The 19,906-nt window shown below is 43.6% G+C and overlaps 1 protein-coding gene across 1 annotated transcript in view; it reads left to right on the top strand.

Annotated features, from left to right (window-relative positions):
• LOC126210474 (luciferin sulfotransferase-like) overlaps positions 1-19,906 on the top strand; it is a 73,750-nt gene that overhangs the window by 40,918 nt on the left and 12,926 nt on the right. Inside the window, exon 5 of the mRNA XM_049939709.1 lies at positions 15,573-15,693. Within this exon, the coding sequence (XP_049795666.1) occupies positions 15,573-15,693 (121 nt within the window). The remainder of the gene's footprint in view (positions 1-15,572; positions 15,694-19,906) is intronic.

Raw genomic sequence — 19,906 nt, 5'->3', positions numbered from 1 at the left:
TGGGGTAGTATTTCCGGATGGCGAGGGTGAGGGAGCAGGCATCAAGGAATTGAGGGTCAGGATTGGAGAGGACAAAGGTGTGGGTGGCAGGCGTGGCGGGGGCGGGGGTCGGGGTCACGTCCATGGGGATGTGTGGGTCACGGGGATTGGTGGTTTTTTTGGAGGAGATGTCGGGGGAAGGGTCAACATTCAGGCACTTTGAAGGTTTCATGGTCACGACTGGTTGGAGAGGGGGCTGGGGGATGGGTTGCAGGGGGAGATGGCGGGGGGAGGACCACCCTGAGCAGCGGATGACGCAGAGGGAGGGGGCGTGGGTGTCACACAGACAGTAGACGTCGAGCCGAAATCCGCGCTGGCTTGGAGCCCGTCGGAGGCGGTGCAGGGAGCGGCGGAAAGTCAGTAGCTGTCGATGGGGCGACAGTGATAGGGGAGGGGGAGTTGGGGGTGGTTACAGCCGAAAGTGGCGCAGGGGTGGGGTGGACAGGGAGAGAAGGAAGGATGGGAAGGAGGGTGGAGGATGAGCTCCATGTGATGGTGGTTGGAGCAGCGGAGGGGGTGGTGGGTTGGGACACGGTGGCGGCGCGCAAGGGCGGCGGCGGCGGCGGCGGCGGCGGCGGCGGTGGCGAGCACCGGCAGGCGGCGACGGCGGCGGCGGCGGCGGCGGCGGCGCGGCGGCAGGCGGCGACGGCGGCGGCGACGGCGGCGGCGGCGACCAGACGGCGGCAGGCAGCGACCGAACGGCGGCGGCGGCGAGCACCGGCAGGCGGCGACCAGGCGGCGGCGGCGGCGGCGGCGGCGGCGGCGAGGAGGACCGGACGGCGAGCAGTAGTGACGGCGACCAGACGACACGGCAAGGAAATGGTGGGGCTCTTCCACGTCGGAGATACACCCTGAGAGTAGCCCAGGCAGTGAGAGTCTTCATGAAGAAGTGAGGGAATCCAACCCTCGAATGGTGGAGGTCAGGTAGCAGCGGTGCCTCGCTTTATAAAGTATGCAACCCTCGACGCTGGCCCTGTACTCGCATGTTTCTGGCCTCCGGTCCACATCTGCTCATCAGATTTTTATTCCTTGTTCCTACAAGGAAACCGCCACGGTAGTTCCTTTGAAATGACATAGCCGATTTCTTTCGCCACTGCGATCTAGTATGTACAGTGTGGATGTCATTACAGATGGATGGTAAAAAATATTGCCTTAGTTCTTTCACAGCCCAACAGAGGGAACCGTTGTTCTTCATGCTGTGACTATAATGCATTAGTTTTCTTTGAATTCTCGACTGAGATACACAAGAAGAGACATTAGTGCAGTTTACGCAAAGGATTTTGAGACTGTTTCTCTGTAGCCACCCCAAAGCACCGCAATTGAGTCATGCTGCAGCGACTAAATATACAGAGAAAGCAAAGTTAATTGTACAAAAGTGAGTAACACGATATAGATTGTTTAAAAACGTGGATGAGTTTGAAATTATGCTGCACTCATGTCTCTTCCTGTATAACTCAGTCAAGTATTACAAGTAAGCTAATGCTTTATGGACACTGCATGAAGGAGAAAGGTTTCTTCTATTGGGCTGTGAAAGTACACACATCAAAAAAAGTTTTACATCACCCCGGTTCCCAGAGAAAAAGGATAGACGTTGACTGTGGATGTTGTATCACAGACATAGTCCCTTTGACTATTCAGAGATGTAGCGCCTATTAGGTGGAGGGGTCCGACAGCCGAATAGATACAGTCATTCCACCAGGAAGGAGGTACACACCTCGTGTTGTCTGTAGTTCAACCATGCCTAGACGGTCAATAACGCGGTTCTATCGCGTCCTCATTGTTACTTTGTGCCAGGAAGGCTCTCAACAGGGGAGGTGTCCAGGCGTCTCGGAGTGAACGAAAGAGATGTTGTTCGGACATGGAGGAGATACAGAGAGACAGGAACTGTCGATGACATGCCTCGCTCAGCACGCCCGAGGGCTACTACTGCAGTGGATGACCGCTACTTACGGATTATGGCTCGGAGGAACCCTGACAGCAACGCCACCATGTTGATTAATGCTTTTCGTGCAGCCACAGGACGACGTGCTACGACTCAAACTGTGCACAATAGGCTGCATGATGCGCATCTTCACTCCCGATGTCCATGACGAGGTCCATCTTTGCAACCATGACACCATGCAGCGCGGTACAGATGGGCCCAACAACATGCCGAATGGACCTCTCAGGATTAGCATCACGTTCTCTTCACCAATGAGCGTCGCATATGCCTTAAACCGGACAATCGTCGGAGACGTGTTCAGAGGCAACCCGGTCAGGCTGGAAGCCTTAGACACCCTGTCCAGCGAGTCCAGCAAGGTGGAGGTTCCCTGCTGTTTTGGGGTGGCATTATATGGGGCCGACGTACGCCACTGGTGGTCATGGAAGGTGCCGTAACGGCTGTACGATACGTGAATGCCATCCTCCGACCGATAGTGGAACCATATCGGCAGCATATTGGCGATGCATTCGTCTTCATGGACGACAATTCGCGCCCCCCATCGTGCACGTCTTATGAATGACTTCCTTCAGGATAATGACATCGCTCGGCTAGAGTGGCCAGCATGTTGTCCAGACATGAACCCTTTCGAACATGCCTGGGATAGAATTAAAAGGGCTGTTCATGGACGATGTGACCCAACAACCAGTCTGAGGGCTCTATTTTGAATCGCCGTTGAGGAGTGGGACAATGTGGACCAAGAGTGCCTTGGTGAACTTGTGGATAGTATGCCACGACGAATACAGGCATGCTTCAATGCAAGAGGACGTGATACTGCGTATTAGAGGTGCCAGTGTGTACAGCAATCTGGATCACCATCTCTGAAGGTGTCGCTGTATTGTTGTACAACATTCAATGTGTGGTTTTCATAAGCAATAAAAAAGGCAGAAATGTTATTTATGCTGATCTTTATTCCAGTTTTCTGTACAGGTTCCGGAACTCTCGGAACCAAGGTGATGCAAAACTTTCAATATCTGTGTGTAATTCTGACTGTTCTCTTTCTTAACAGACTGTAGTCTGTCGCTACTGACCTTATTGCTGGTGAGTCATTCTCTCCAATACCTACTGAAGAACTCACACTTGCTGAATGACTTTCGCATTAACAGACCTTACCTCACCACTGTACGTCAATGATGGTAATAAACACTGATTGTTAACCTCGACTTTTATGTGGGTGTGGGGCGGCTGGTGGATTTTATGTTGTTTTTTAAAATGTAGAATGTAATGTAGCAAAGATGCATTCCCGGCCGATGCACCAATTGTGGGGTGGCTGGTGGAATTAATTGTTGCTATTTAAAATGTTTTGTAGTGTAGATGCATTTCCCGGCCGATTAACCATATGTGGGGCGGCGGGTGGAATTAATGTTGTTATATAAATGTTACTATTATTTATTCTGTTTGCCGTTCTCAACACTGGCTCTCTAACTACAATATTGGCAACCAGAAAGTGATTAGCAAAACGTGAAGCCTGTAATTAGAATTCCTAATGCCCACTTCATCTGAGAAACACACTTATAGATGCAGCTTATAGCTCTGAGAAATTAGGAGATTGTCTGGGATTCATAATCAAAAACGATTTTCTAAAAATTGTTCAGTATATTCTGAAAGTCACAGACCAAAAGAATCCACACAATCCAACTAACAGAGCAGTTCAGAGTCTAATGCGCTGATACAACTATAACTGTTCAAATTAAATCTTTAAGTGAATGCTCGCCATAATTTGATGATAATGTTCATCAAACGCCACGCTAAATAATGGTAGAATGTTTGTCCTGCGGCGGCACCTCACTCGAAAACGATTTCATGGTTACGCGTATCCCGAGTAACTTATTACGGCATCCGAGGCTGTTTATAGCAATGATACCGATGCGACGCGACTCCCGATACAGATGGTGCGCTAATCAGCGTCTGGAGAGAACTGGGGCCTTTTTCTCTCGCACAGCGTTCTTATATATAAAGCCGCAGTGCGGACGGCTAAGGGAACGCCTGATCAAAATTGCTCTCCCGACTAGCCACTGGGCTAGTAATGCACCACTTTAAGTTATTGAATAAATCATTGCTTCCTTTGCTGATGGCCGATGAAGCTCTCAATTTAAATGTGCATTCAGCACACAGGTAAGTAATCATAATAAAAGTCTGACGTGGCTAAGTTAAATATTTTGGGCGAGAGAATTAATTTAATTACACTACACGCAGTAGACGAGCTCTGAACTTGCCCTTTGGAGATACGCTATCGCTATAGTTTTATAGTTATTCAATTGAAACTTCTCACATCTTTATGATTATAGCGGATCTCCCTTCTACTTAAATTTAAACATCCTAGCCTTATTTATTCGCCTACTTAATCTATCTTGCTTCCTTAATTTCTGAGACAAAAACCAGAAAATCATGAATTTCAACTAAAATTTTAATTTGTGAGATCCAGATACTGTTTCTACTAAATTATTATGAAAAAGGAATCTAAATATAAATTTTTAAGTTTCTAGCTCTTTTCTGTTGCGCCAATGATTTTTACAGAAAAACGTCCAAATTCCGAAAAAGGTTAAAGTTATTAAACTGATATTCAACACATATTGATTTAGTATTACTCCTGACATGCTAGAAACGTTTCAGGTTATTTACTTGATTTTTAAAGTATTGCGCAACATTTATGACGTCAGAGCTAGTTACAGCAGACTGGGCTGGCACACAATGGAAAGACTGATAAGAATTTTATAAGGCGTGAGTAGGCTGCTTCCCTATATCACCCTCTACTTAATTTTTTTTAATATAAATGGAAAAGAAAAAAAATTAATTACAAAAAGGGAAGCAAGAGTACAGCTTAACTCCCTATGAAAATTAAAATTGAAATGTAAACATTAGAAATATTAAAAGAAAACTTATTACCTACTTCAATTATTTAAATTGCTGGCATGTTCACTGCCTCTTAAGCAACATTATCCCTCAAAATTTAAACAAAATCAATGAAACACTTTGGCATACATATTGCCTTAGACAGACAAACACATAAAATATGTAAAATTATGAAAATCTTAAATCCATTAAATACATTTTTACATACACAAATTCAAAGAAAATAACACAGTTATTCATGATACATAAACAGATAATTATATCTTAGCAGTCTTTTCTAAACCTGAAAGAAAATTTCACAAATCATGACAATTTCATTTTTACACACGTGCTTGTAGCCGCTTTGGCTGGCGTTCTACACTTCCATTCACAAGGGTAGAGGAGGGGAAGTTGCTATAGTGTGCGTCCTTCACGTTCACTCTCAATTACATGGGGAATGGGGAGGTGTCACTGTGAGTTGTGTCCAAGTCACTCCACGCTTTCACGCAGCTACCAGGCTGCCATTGTCTGGTTTGTCCTGTAGAACAAACAAAAAGAGTGCCTCAGACTCTGTTCATTTAAAATCTAAGAGTGGGTCACAATGAAATGGGGAGATATACATTTTATCTTTTAATATGTTACTGGAACAAAGTTAACAGAACTTTTTCAATTTTACTCTCGCAGTTACTTAATTGTCATAAAATCGGTAAACAAATGGCTCAAAACGCCGTTAGTCACGTACTAGAGAAAATTAATGCTCAAGGCATACAATCATGAATCCTATTTAATCTCAATTTATTATTTCTGGACCAGAACATTGAACCAATGCTCGGTACATTCCTGACAAATCTGTATTTTATTTACTTAGCTGACTCATCTTCGATTACCTTATTCTTAGAGATAGTATGAGTATATTTGATTAGTAGTTGTCTTCTCAGCTTCTTTGTACATGAGAGTAACTTGTGGTAATAGTACAGTTCTGAGTGTTCAAAACACACTACGTTTAGTTGACTACTAAATCCACTTATTGTCCTCTGCTGCTGTGTCAGTTCCACATCTGCAATTATGTACTTACTTCATCGAAGTGTATTTATGCTGAGCTATAAATAATGTTTCACGTCTGCCATTATGTTACTCAAATATGTTGCTAGTGTATGTACTTATTTAATACTCACTCAATTAACATATAACGCATAGGATAGTACATTTATTTCATATCTATAGTGTATTGCAGCTGATCAGTTTGCTCACGTGGCAATCCATTTCCATTCGATCGGACGCTGAAACCACAGGTAGTCTCTCTCGACCTACCGCTAATGTGCATTAAGTAATTATGGCCAAGCGTAATGCTAAATCCTTAAACCTATAGGACACCATGAGCTGCTCTGTCTCATCTAACATTAGGGTACCTATGGTCGTATTCACGCCTCCACCTCATAACCTCAATACGTGTAGGTGTGTCCTGTCACACACTACACCAAATAACGGCCAGCTCCAACCTTATAAATACTTCAGGGACGTGTCCTTCACGTCTCAACCACAAACACTACTCAATTCTATTACACTGCCATTCCTTGCTACACAAGGTCAGTTCATTCTTACAACTTATCTGCATATTTTTCATAACACTAAGCACTCTCTTTTACTATTAATTAGTTAGCTCTACAGCATACAATAGGTTTCACTGCCACTTCAGATCCTGCTTGAACACGAATTTGTACATCTTTTTAAAATACTGTTGGTGGACCATTTCCAATAAAACAACAATTTTGTACTTATAATATTACCAGGGTTCTATACATACTTGTTACTCAAATACATTGTATCTTAATTACATCATACTTCTCTGTTGTTTATGTCACTGTTAGGTTTGTCACATTAGGTATTTTCTTCACTAATCAGTGGATAGAATGGTTACAGAACTCATGGCTATATAGCCATAACGGAAAATTTAATGTGTTGGAAAAAAGAGGTCGAAATTTTAGGTGGATAGAAAAGATGAAGAGTGAGTGAGATCTGAAATGTGAAAGAAGATCTCACACAGCTGGGACTGCACAGCTGCCACACTGTGTAGAGGTTACAGAACAACCTCCTCCCTACAGAAATTATTAGTTTATTAAAATTTTCATATTGGAAAGAAGGGGTCGAAATTTTTGTAGATAGGAAAGATGAAGAATGAGTGAAACCTGAAATGGAAAGAAGATCTCACACAGCTGGGACTGCACAGCTGCCACACTGTGTAGAGGTTACACAACAACCTCTTCCCTACAGAATTCATTAGTTTATTATTGGTTTGATAACCATAACGGTAAATTTTAGTATTTGAGAGTAAGAGCCGAAATTTTGGTGGATAGTAAAGATGAAGAATGAGTGAGACCTGAAATGGAAAGAAGATCTCACACAGCTGGGACTGCACAGCTGCCACACTGTGTAGAGGTTACAGAACAACCTCCTCCCTACAGAATTCATTGGTTTCAGAAAATGTTCATATTGGAAAGAAGGGGTCAACATTTTTGTAGATAGGAAAGATGAAGAGAGTGAGACCTGAAAAGGAAAGAAGATCTCACATAGCTGGGACTGCACAGCTGCCACACTGTGTAGAGGTTACAGAACAACCTCCTCCCTACAGAATTCATTCACTACCTATGAACTTCTTTAGGTCGATCACGTTCCTGAGACCTAATAGCTTTTTACTTTTAGGGTACTCTAGCCTGTATGCATTGGCATGTGGTTTTCCTATGATCCTGAAAGGTCCTTGGTATACGAACATGAATTTCTTTGTTTCTGCATTTACTTTCTTTGATTTTTCCTTGGTTTTGACAAGGACTAACTGACCTATTTCAAAACTGGTGGGTACAGCTTTTGTATCATGACGCTTCTTCCTTTCTTTCTCTGTGTTTAGATTACTTTTACTAAGATTAACACCTTCGTCCCAATATCTCCTATTTTTCAGAACTCGTATAGGCAGCTTCCAAGTTTTATCATTAGTTACTACATGTTTATCACTAAAAGGTACCGTAATTACTCCGGTTATTGGCAAGACCATTTTTAACTGGCTTCTTTCAAAGTGAACAACACTCTGATATTTCGACAAGAAATCTATGCCAATTAAAACCTCAATACTGAGGTTGTTTACAATTAAGCATGGATGATCAATTAAATTACCATTAATGTTAAAGGGCAGTAAAGCTTCTTGCTTTACCGTTTTTGACACCTTGCCAGTAGCACCAATTATTCTTAGTCCTGATACCCTCATTACTGTAAGCTTGTCTTTACCAGGTAATGCATCAAAGAAGGACTGAGATATCGCACTCACCTCACTTCCACTGTCTAAGAGACAACGTACATTGATACCCAACATATTCACTATTATTATAGGGTGGCTTATTCTAGGTTGTACAGGTGGTTCCTCAAACTCATCCAATAGCTCCTTTTGTATTTGTCTCCAACTAAAGTGATCGACATCTGTCTTCATTACATTTAGGTCAAAGTATGTATGGGTTTCCTGAATTACATTTTCAGCTGCCTTTTCCAGTCGGTCTATTAATTTCAAATCGAAACACCGCACGACTTCATTACATTTAGTTTGCTGAACATGACACAAATTACTGTAGTCTGAGCGATTCTGCGCCTCCAGACCGGGCATAACACTAGTTACAGCTAAACCACTTTCACCATTATCGTCGGGTTCCTTCTCAAGTGACAACTGGTCACAGCTACTGGGTTCATCGACCCCCAACAGGCTACCCTCTACATTCTCACTTACCTCCTTTCAAAAATCTATTAGTACAGTATCAACATCCTGCACAGGCACTTTAGATAAGAGCACATCATCCTCATCGTAAATATAAGCATGAATTTCTTCTGCTTCTTCACCTGACAATTCAGTATTTTGTAGCTCTTCCCTACCGTTACACTGCTGCGCCTTCTCTTCCTCTTCCCACTTAGAAAGCGTCTCTAACACGGTACCTATCAAATACAGTGAGTGATCTAATATTTCTGCTGTATCCTTAGATGCTACCGACCCCTCATCCACATGTTCAGTCTGGGTATTCTGATCTGTCTTACCAATTACTGTAATTACTGGCTTAGGAAAAGTAACCGCCTGGTGAGCGCCAGTGTCCTCATAGACGGGAACTAGTTTTCCTGCCTCGGCCTACTACTGCTTCCTTTATTTCCATTATAATTAACTGGCACAGCATTGGTTTGCGCACTGTTGTTTACCTGCATCATTTTGTTTGGAACAAAATTACTATCATTGGGATGCCATTGTTGGTTCTGATAATTATTTCTCCAATTCCTACCTCTCTTAGGATGGCGAACACCTACTGTTCTGATGTTTACATTGCCATTCTGCTCGTTCTTAAAATTACTACTAGTGTTATTAGCATTTCTGTTATTACGTGCTTGCTCCTCATTGGCAGCCACACACTCTACACGTTCCAAATATTCAATGAAACGATCCAGATTGTCTCTAGGGGCAGATATAATTCTAGTTTGCCAATACCATGGCAGTTTGGCTTCAAGACCTAGTATTATCATTTCAGGTTTTAGCTTTTCGGCCAAATGTGACAAACGTGAGATCCATGATCTAGCAAACTCTTTAATAGATTCCTTGCCTACATTGAAGAGTTTTCCACTCCAAAATTCTCTCAACACTTCATTTTGCTTATTGCTAGAACAATACTCATTAATGAAAGCTGTTTTAAATTCCGCTAATGTTTTACACTTCAACATAACATCAGCTGACCAAAGCATGGCGTCACCTGCTAAATGGCTTCTAATAAATGAGATTTTCTCTCGTTCAGACCAAGTTGGTGGAATCACATCTTCAAAATCGTTCCAGAAATCTAGCGGGTGGATATTTTTATCTGGATCGAACCGCAGGAACTGCCGACACCCGATAAATGCGGCGTTTGCAGCTACAACTTGTTGCATACTACCATTACCACAAGTTACTGAAGCTACTTTACTCTCAATGTTAGCAATGTTAGTACTAATATTTTCTACTCTCATTTCAACATTATCTACTCTTTGCACAATATGAGTAGTGTCAGTTTTGATTGCATCTACTTCTGCTTGACATATGTTTATTTTTATATTAACATCTTTAAACCTATCTGAGCACAGTTCAGATTCCGCCTCGATCTTTTCTGTTAACTTGTGCTCCAGCTTCACATCTTCCATTTGCAAGTCTCTGCTAACCTCAGCAACTTCGGATTTTACTGTTTTATACATCTCAGGTAACTGTTGAGCAACCTTTTTCTTAATATCCTCATGGTTGTAATCAATTTTATAGTTCAAACTTTCCAGATCCTCTTTCAACTTATTGCAACCAGCCTTGAAGGAAGTTTCTAATTCAGCTTTATTGGATTCTAATTTATTGTCCATTGCCTCAAACCGTTTATTAAAATTGGTTTGGCTGGCCACAATCCTGTTATTTACCTCAATTATATCAGACTTTAATTCAGCTGTCATTCTAGCATTACTGGCAGCTATTGCTTGTAATATAACATTTAAATCAATAGCCCCAGTATCTTTGGGTTGCTCACTAGCTGGCTTTTTATCACACTCAGGTTGACGAAAATCTAGCTCCATCACCAGAATCATCAAAACTAAATGAAACTTCTGATTGATCAGTCATATCTAACTTCTCCTGTTTAAACTCTACCATCTCTGATGACTGTTTCGTTTTTAACTCATCATATAAACTATCATCCAATAAATCTACAATTTCTAATTTCTGCTTTACTACAGGGGTCTCTATTATTGAATCATTGCCCCTTCTCACACTACTGTCAGGAGACAATACTTCATATTTCACTTTAACATTACTATTTTCATGCATATTTACACTTGAACTGTTGTCTGGATTTACAGTTCATTCAACAGACATAGGTTCTGATTTAAGTTTAACCTCAGTTTCTTCTGGCAGTTCCATCGCCGACAGTTTTTTAGTGCAGGTTAGTGCAATTTTTAACAGCTTTTCACTTAACTTAGTTCCTTCTGCACGACGTATGGCGTTGCCAGCGCGGCGTACCAGGATTACTGATGCGATGCAGCGCGTTGAGCTGCAGACGGCACTTCGACGGCTGCTGTGTGTTTGCGTGGCCCGCAACTGCAGGCGCGGCTCCGGTTGCTCCGGCGGACGATTGCGGTGAGGCGAAACTGGCTTCTCGCGATGCCGGCAGCGCCGCTAGACTCAGTGCCAGCTCCGTCAATCCAGATGCGTTGTTAATCCAATTGCGTCGTCCACACGCACACGTAACACTATCACTGTTCTATTACTCAGTTGCGTGTCGCATTTCACTCCCAAATCCGAATATTTAAAAATCACTTTCACTTTTACTCAGTTTTTCCCGGCCGATGAACCATATGTGGGGCGGCGGGTGGAATTGTTGTCGAATATAATGTTTGGTTTGTAATGTAGAAATTATGCATTCCCGGCCGATGCACCAATTGTGGGGCGGCTGGTGGAATTAATTGTTGCTATTTAAAATGTTTTGTAGTGTAGATGCATTTCCCAGCCGATTAACCATATGTGGGGCAGCGGTTGGAATTAATGTTGTTACATAAATGTTACTATTATTTATTCTGTTTGCCATTCTCAAAAGTATCTGGACAACTGGCTGAAAATGACTTACAAGTACGTGGCGCCCTCCATCGGTAACGTAGGAATTCACCCCCCCCCCCTCTCCCCTCTAGCCTTGAAGACATTTTCCACTCTCGTAGGCATACGTTCAATTACTTGTTGACAGGTTTCAGGTTTCTTTGGGAATGGCAGTCCATTCATCACGGAGTGCTGCATTGGGAGAGGTATTGATGTTGGTCGGTGAGGCCTTGCACGACGTCGGCGTTCCAAAACATCCCGAAGGTGTCCTATAGGATTCAGGTCAGGACTCTGTGCAGGGCAGTCCATTACAGCGATGTTATTGTCGTGTAAGCACTCCGCCACAGGTCGTGCATTATGAACAGGTGCTCGATCATATTGAAAGATGCAGTCGGCATCCACAAATTGCTCTTCAGCTGTGGGAAACAAGAAGGTGCTTAAAACATCAATGCAGGCCTGTGCTGTGATAGTCCACGCAAAGCAACACTGGGTGCAAGCCCCCTCCATGAAAATCATGACCACACCATAACACCACCGCCACCGAATTTTACTGTTGGCACTACACACGCTCGCAGATGTCGTTCTCCGGGCATTTGCCATACCCACACCCTGCCATCGGATCGCAACATTGTGTACCGTGATTCGTCACACCACACCAAGTCTTTGCACTGTTCAATCGTCCAATGTTTACGCTCCTTTCACCAAGCGAGGCGTCGTTTGGCATTTACCGGCGTAATGTGTGGCTTATGAGCAGCCGCTCGACCATGAAATCCAAGTTTTGTCACTTCCCGCCTAACTGTCATAATACTTGCAGTGGATCCTGATGCAGTTTGGAATTCCTCTGTGATGGTCTGGGTAGATTCCTGCCTATTACACATTACGATCCTCTTCAACTGTCGGCGGTCTCTGTCAGTCAACAGACGAGGTTGGCCTGTACGCTTTTGTGCTGTACGTGTCCCTTCACGTTTCGACTTCACTATCACGTCGTAAACTGTGGACCTACGATGTTTCGCAGTGTGGAAATCTCGCGTACAGACGTATGACACAAGTGCCACCCAATCACCTGACCACGTTCTAATTCCGTGAGTTCCGCAGAGTGTCCAATTCTGCTCTCTCACGATGTCTAATGAGTACTGAGTACGCTGGTATGGAGTACCTGGCAGCACAATGAACCTAATATGAAAAACGTATGTTTTTCGTGGTGTCTGGATACTTTTGATCAGATTGTGTATGTATACTTCAGTATACCAAAACGAATTGATCAAATGCGTAGTTTCTGAAGGGCTGTTAGTAAAGTTTTCGTTGAAAGTGGATCAAAAGCTTTCTCATAACCTGTAGCTATGTACCCCATTTGTAATTTATACTCATTATTGCATTTTATAGTTTAATTCACTTCTTTGTCAGAGCTGTATGTCTGTAAATAACTTTGATATTTCTTTTATACTACTTTGCATCCCACTTCAATCTTTTCTACTGGAACACCGTTATCTCTATTCTCCTTTGCAGTCTTTGTTCCTCGAAAGTTTCATTCTTGTTATCCAGCATTACTTGCTTAATCTCATTATTTTCATTGTTAATTATCTGCGTTTCTGATTCGTCTCTTGAACCATACAAACACTTGAAGACATCATCGAAAGTTTGTACGATTTTTTTACCTTTGTAGTGCTGTATGTTAGCGAGTCATAAGTTACCCTAAATTTTGAAATATATTACCTACACAATGTAGGTTTCTGTTTTGTCTTTTCTGTAATGTACGTAATGAAATCTATTATATCTTTTCATATCTTCAATAAATAGTTTAACTTAGAGCTAGTTGCAGAAAACTGTGCACAAATTTTTCTTTTTGATGTCTCATGTGGAAATGAAATGATTATTAAGGTAATAGAACCAAAAAACAAAAAGAAAATCATGAAAACTGTAAGAGATATTTTCGTAAAAAAAAAATTAAACACAATGTTGTGGTATATGGTAGCATGTGGTCTTTGTAATACGACATAAAGAGGATAAAAGCATAATGAAGCAAAATTACGTACATTGAAGTAATAAAATAAATAAAGTGCATTGAAACATTAAAACAGAAATATTATTATAAAGTACAAAAATGATAATGACTGATTATATCATATAATAAACTCAAAAATATATAGCATAGTGCAAAATGTTTTACATGTTATAAAAATGGATATACACACACAAACACATACACACACAAACACATGCATACACATACGAGCGAGCGCGCGCACACACACACACACACACACACACACACACACATATATATATATATGTATATATATATATATATATATATATATATATATATATATGTGTGTGTGTGTGTGTGTGTGTGTGTGTGTGTGTGTGTGTGTGTGTGTGCGCGCGCGCGCGCTTGCGCGCGTATGTGTATGCATGTGTTTGTGTGTGTATGTGTGTACTCCACATCTCCTCCTAAACCACAGGACCAATTTCGACCAACACACATTCAGTACTGTCAGGCAACAACCACTGTGGGGCTAGGAACCACTTACCTACCATAGTTCGGGAGATGTTACGTCATAAGCAATGAAATATGTGAGAAACTAAGGTGAAAAACTGACGCATCACGCATGCCGTCTGGATGTATTACATGTACTTTCAATGAATTTCACAGTCAGTATCCATATACGCATCCAAATGCATCTAGAAAAGTATGTCACAGTTCAGGAGATATGTCATAAACACTGGCATGAATGAAAAGCTGCCCGCGTTTTGCGTGACATTTAAATTTATTTCTTCTTTTCAGCTGGCCCCATTCGCAGATATTTTGCGAAATCATATCACTGTATGACATATAGTTCCGGAGATCAGACGTGATAAACACTGAGATGTGTGAAAAACTGCTGCATCATGGACGACGTTTAAACTCCTTACTTCTTCGTTACTAACTCTATTCGCAACATAGTTCGCTGACAGTATCCACAGATTATGCTGAATGTAACTACGTAAATATTTAATTGTACGACACATCATAAACACTGAAATACATCATAAACACTGAAATACGTGAAAAAATGACCCATCTTGCTTGAAGTTTTGCTACATCTATTCTTTACTTGTAAGAGGAGACTCCTACAGTCGGGCCAGCTTAAGGAAATCCCAGACACCTGGCAGCGCTTTTGACAATTTTCAAAAACGATATAAATGCATGGAGCAATGAAGAGTCGTTGTCATTGATACATTTACAAAATCGCAATGTAGAGACGCGAAGCAGCTGAGCAAAGCGTACAGAAATTGTCCAGGACCACGTCTTCAGTTTGGACACTCATTTTTTATTTTCATTTCTAATATAAATTTGGCAAAATAAATACCCAAGCAATGACGAGTTTGTTAGCTACTATTATAATAAAATAGAATATGTCGTTTCGATCTTCAGTCTGAAGACGTTTGATGAAACTCCCTCCGCGCTTGTCTACCCTATGCAAGCTTTTCCATCTCCACGTAACTATTGCCATGATGTTTGGTGATGATGTTTGGTTTGTGGGGCACTCAACTAAGCGGTCATCAGCGCCCGTACAAAGTCCCAAATTTTACACAGTCCTACTTTTTACACAGTCCAATCCAGCCACTGCCACGAATAATGATGATGATGATGATGATGAAATGATGCGGACAACACAAACACCCAGTCCCCGGGCAGAGAAAATCCCCAACCCTGCCGGGAATCGAACCCTGTACCCCGCAATCCAAAGGTAACTATTACAAGCTAAACCCATTCAGTCTGCTTACTGTAGTCAAGATTTGGTCTCCCGCTACAATTTTTTCCTGTTCCCACCTCCAAACTCACATCCTGTATTACCTAACTTCCTAGTCTTTCTTTTAGTCAGGTCGTGACACACACTTATTTTCTCCTCAGTTCGAAGCAGTGCTTCTTCCCTACTTACCCGAAATAACATTTTGAAGATTAGACAGGTGGTTTAGCAAATATTAAACTTGCCCAGTGGAGAGAAAAGGATGAAACAGTCGTGACGTAGGCAACGCTATTTGCTAGAAGATAGACATTGATAATTTCAGGGTAAAGGTTTTTCTATTACAACTGTAGTGCAATGGTGGCCATGTTTTGGAATGTTCCAGATAATATACGTGACTCGAAACGTGAAGGATGTGATCGTGTCTTACCTCAACCACCACCAGCTTTGGCTCGGCTGCTCTCTCACAGCGGATGAGTTTGCGGAGGGCTTCATGGAAAACATCCGTAAGTGAATGTTTCTGGTGCGCAGTAAGCAGTATTTGAAGAATCGCTTGGAGCAGACGAAGATAAAATTATATACCATATTTTCACCAATATGTCAGATGAGTGGGTGTGTACTGTGTGGTAGCTGTGGTGGGTGTCACCAAACCGTGAGGAAGATGTGAACTTATTTCCATCGTGTATGGGCTTAGGTTCAAGGCGACCAGGGAAAGAAGGAATGGGTCTTCACTCTGAAATAAGGGCACGTTGTCAGGAAGTGCACTTCTTTGTTCACTTGCGAAATAAAACTCTGTTGGAGGGTAAAACACGAAACAGCGTTGCCCCACACCATGCGTTATAACATCTTAGGAGTCTCCTTATCTTGCTGAACACAGCAAGGTCGAGATACTGCTACTCCCGCTGTCCCACTTTTCGATGATCACCATACTGAGGTCATCCACTGTGTGCGGGCTTCAACTGGTCCAGGGTGAGCTCAGTCGACTTCAGCTGATATGCAGGGCATGGCGTTCGCTTCATTCCTTGGGTGTTTACTAGGAGGACGAATCGATCACTGAAATGTCGACTGTACGGCTGGACATCAGCTTGGAGGATTCTGTCTCGCCACTACTGAGTCCTCAAATTGCCCTCAATAGTTGTGAGATGTGGCCTACATGGATACTTGTTACTGGAAGCCCAAAATATAATCGACACACTCCCTGCTTGACCTGTCGGACTGCATCTCTTGGACATGTATTACTACCTCGTGTACTGTGGTGTCGCTTTGCCTTGGCGCAAATTAGGGTTCTGGGCCACCAACAGCGCTTAAGTACTCTACACTCTATATATAAGCTGTCCAAAAGGATTGACAACGTAACAGACCACTCTGTACCTACGCTGAAGAGCCAAAGAAACCGGTACACTTGCCTAATATCGTGTACGGCGCCCGCGAGCACGCAGAAGTGCCGCAATACGACATGACATGGGCTCGACTAATGTCTGACGTAATGCTGGAGGGAAATGACCCCATGAATCCTGCAGGGCTGCCCAAAAATCCGTAAGAGTACGAGGGGTTGGAGATATCTTCTGAACAGTACGTTGCAAGACATCCCAGATATGCTCATGTCTGGGGAATTTGGTGGCCAGCGGAAGTGTTTAAGTTCAGAAGTGTGTTCCTGGAGCCACACTGTAGCAATTTTGGACGTGTGGGGCGTGGCATTGTCCTGTTGGAATTGCCCAAGTCCGTTGGAATGCATAATGGACAATCCGTTTCCAGTTGGTAAGAGCTGATGAAAGGGTTCGAGTGTGGCGCAGACTCTTCAAAACCATGGATCCAAGTTCTCAACAAGCACAGTGCAACCTAGAGATCATAATGGTGTAGGCTCTGTTTACATGGAACTGACTGGGTCCATTGGTCCAGAGTTTGAGACCATTTGCAGGCACTCATGGACTTCATGTTCCCAAACATTGATGGAATCTTTATAGATGACAATGCGTCATGTCACTGGGCTTAAGTTGTTCACGAGTGCTTCCAAGAACATTCTTGGCAATTCGAGCAAATGATCTGGCCAGAGCAAATGATTTGACCACCCAGAATGAATTCCATCGAACACTTGTAGGACATATTCGAGAGGTCACTTCGTGTAGAAAATCCTGCACCAGGAACACTTTCGGAATTATAGAGGCATCATAGCTAAATATTTCTGCAGGGGACTTCCAACCACTTTCTGAGCTCATGCCGAGTCGAGTTGCGAGGTCCGACACGATATTAGGAGATAGCCCATGACTTTCATTATTCAGTGCATGTTCCCAGCAGGAAAAGTTGTACAACACATACAAGCTGCAACGGCATGGAAAGATGATGGCGTTCTTCTGGGCACTGTGGGAATGAAGGCAAACGAGTAAACTGACATAGGAGCCAAGGGGACCTGTAGGTGCAACACAGTTGAACAACACGCCGTCCTCATACGTTCTGTGAACTCGCTGTTGAGCCAGGAGGTCATTCTTTAATGGGAGGATTATTGGCTGGAGGTGAACAACAAGCAGTGAGTTATGGAAACAGGTATCCACCCATGGCATTCCTTCTTCTGGTCTCTCAGGCGAAACGAAGTCCTACTCATGCGTAATGAAATGTCATATTTTAACAGAGTGCACTTTGTATTCTGGTGGACAGGGTGTTCTAATCTGCATGCTTTAGTCATATTGTGATTAGGACATCGAGCATAGGGTGAAGGTGAGTGATCCAGTTCACACCTGGAGGCGTCATTGGCAAAGCAGTATATGTAATGACATTTATTTACCATCGGTTGGTTGGTTAATTCAGGTGGAGGGGACTAAACACCAAGGCCATTGGTCCCATCGGATTAGGGAAGAATGTGGCAGGAATTCGGCCATGGCCTTTCAAAGGAACCATCCTGGCATTTGCCTGAAGTGATTTAGGGAAATCATGGAAAACCCAATCCAGGATGGCCAGACGCTGGTATGAATTGTCGTCCTCCCTCCCATGCAAAGGCATGTGCTGTAAACGAGAGCTGATGCCTTATCAGTAAGACATGATGTCATCAACACAGGTCAATGACACGGTTGTGTCCTGTGCTTGCAGTGGTGGTGGGGCGACGAAGGCGCTGCCCAACTAGAAGTTCTGCCACATCTTAGTACGGCTCCCACCTCCATGCTGTCGAAGACAGTCCATCGTACACTCAGGTGAAGACTGCCAACTGTGATCCAGGAGGTCGGTTGTGGTGAAGATTAGGTCCTAGTCAACCACAATGGATTGACCAAGCCTGCTACAGTTGGCCAGGTAGTTTTGCATACGCACATAGCCTAGTCGGTGTGAAGATGGCAGCTGGCAGACCATCCTTGCTGACCCAGTGGTGGAAGATGGCTGATTGTTCACCAGTATTCTCATCTGTAATGACTCAGTAGGCAGCGCCGGCCCGTGTGGTGAGCGGTTCTAGGCGCTTCAAATGGTTCAAATGGCTCTGAGCACTATGCGACTTAACGTCTGAGGTCATCAGTCGCCTAGAACTTAGAACTAATTAAACCTAACTAACCTAAGGACATCACACATCACCATGCCCGAGGCAGGATTCGAACCTGCGACCGTATCGGTCGCTCGGCTCCAGACTGTAGCTCCTAGAACCGCACGGCCACTCCGGCCAGCTAGGCGCTTCAGCCAGGAACCGCGCGACCGCTACGGTCGCAGGTTCGAATCCTGCCTCGGGCATGGATGTGTGTCATGTCCTTTGGTTAGTTAGGTTTAAGTAGTTCTAAGTTCTAGGGGACTGATGACCTCAGATGTTGAGTCCCATAGTGCTCAGAGCCATTTGAACCATTTTTCAGTAGGCAGCAGCGGCAAACCACGCCTGTGGTTTGTATCGAGTTGGCTGCCTCTCAGTGTTGAAGTATGCAAGCAACCATCAGACTGACGACCATCAGCCAGGTTGCCACGGTTTCACCGAAACTCTACAGACTGGCATCCTCTCCAGCTGTAGCGACACGGACAGAATGGTACCACGACTGAATAGGTTCTTGGGCTCCAAAAGCCTCTCTGTTTAACAGGTCGAGCAGTCTGCACCTGTGGCACAGTGGGTGTCAGCGTCTGAGTGCATTTGTCCTCAATCATCCGACCCATCAGTGCTTCTTGCCTCAGTGCGGTAATTCAATTATAATTCTGGGTCTGCGAGCTCGGTTCTTTTCTGCCTACAGCTGATACTGTAGTGGCGGTCAATCGGTGAAGTTACGTCATGTTATCTCGCAGTGCCTTGTTAAGTAGCACAGCAGTTCTTGCGTCCTGCTTGCCGCATTCTGCAGTCTGTTGCGTTGGTGGTGTAACATTGGAAATTTGTGGTAAGATCTTATGGGACCAAACTGCTTAGGTCATCGGTCCCTAAGCCCACACACTACTTAATCTAACTTACACTATCGACAACACACACGCCCATACGCGGGGAACGACTAGAACCTCCGACGTGGGGAGCCGCACGGACCGTGACAAGGAGCCCTATACCGCACGGCTATCCCGTGCGGCGTTGGTGGTATACCTTGTTGACATACCGACTGACATATCAGCCCAGAACTAACCTGTTCTACTCCAAGCACACCTGGTAGTACTTTCACAGAATTTAAGCGTGTACAATAAACCCATTCTGCTGCGCAACAGGGGTATCAATGGCCCGAACTTGGGGTCTGCTGGCTAGTTTAGCAGATGACAAGGTGAGTCTTGGCCACACTTTAAAGC

This window comes from Schistocerca nitens, chromosome 10 (assembly GCF_023898315.1).
Source record: "Schistocerca nitens isolate TAMUIC-IGC-003100 chromosome 10, iqSchNite1.1, whole genome shotgun sequence".
NCBI classification, from domain to species: domain Eukaryota; kingdom Metazoa; phylum Arthropoda; class Insecta; order Orthoptera; family Acrididae; genus Schistocerca; species Schistocerca nitens.
Note: the sequence above shows the minus strand (reverse complement) of the source record. Positions and strands in the feature narration are given on the sequence as shown.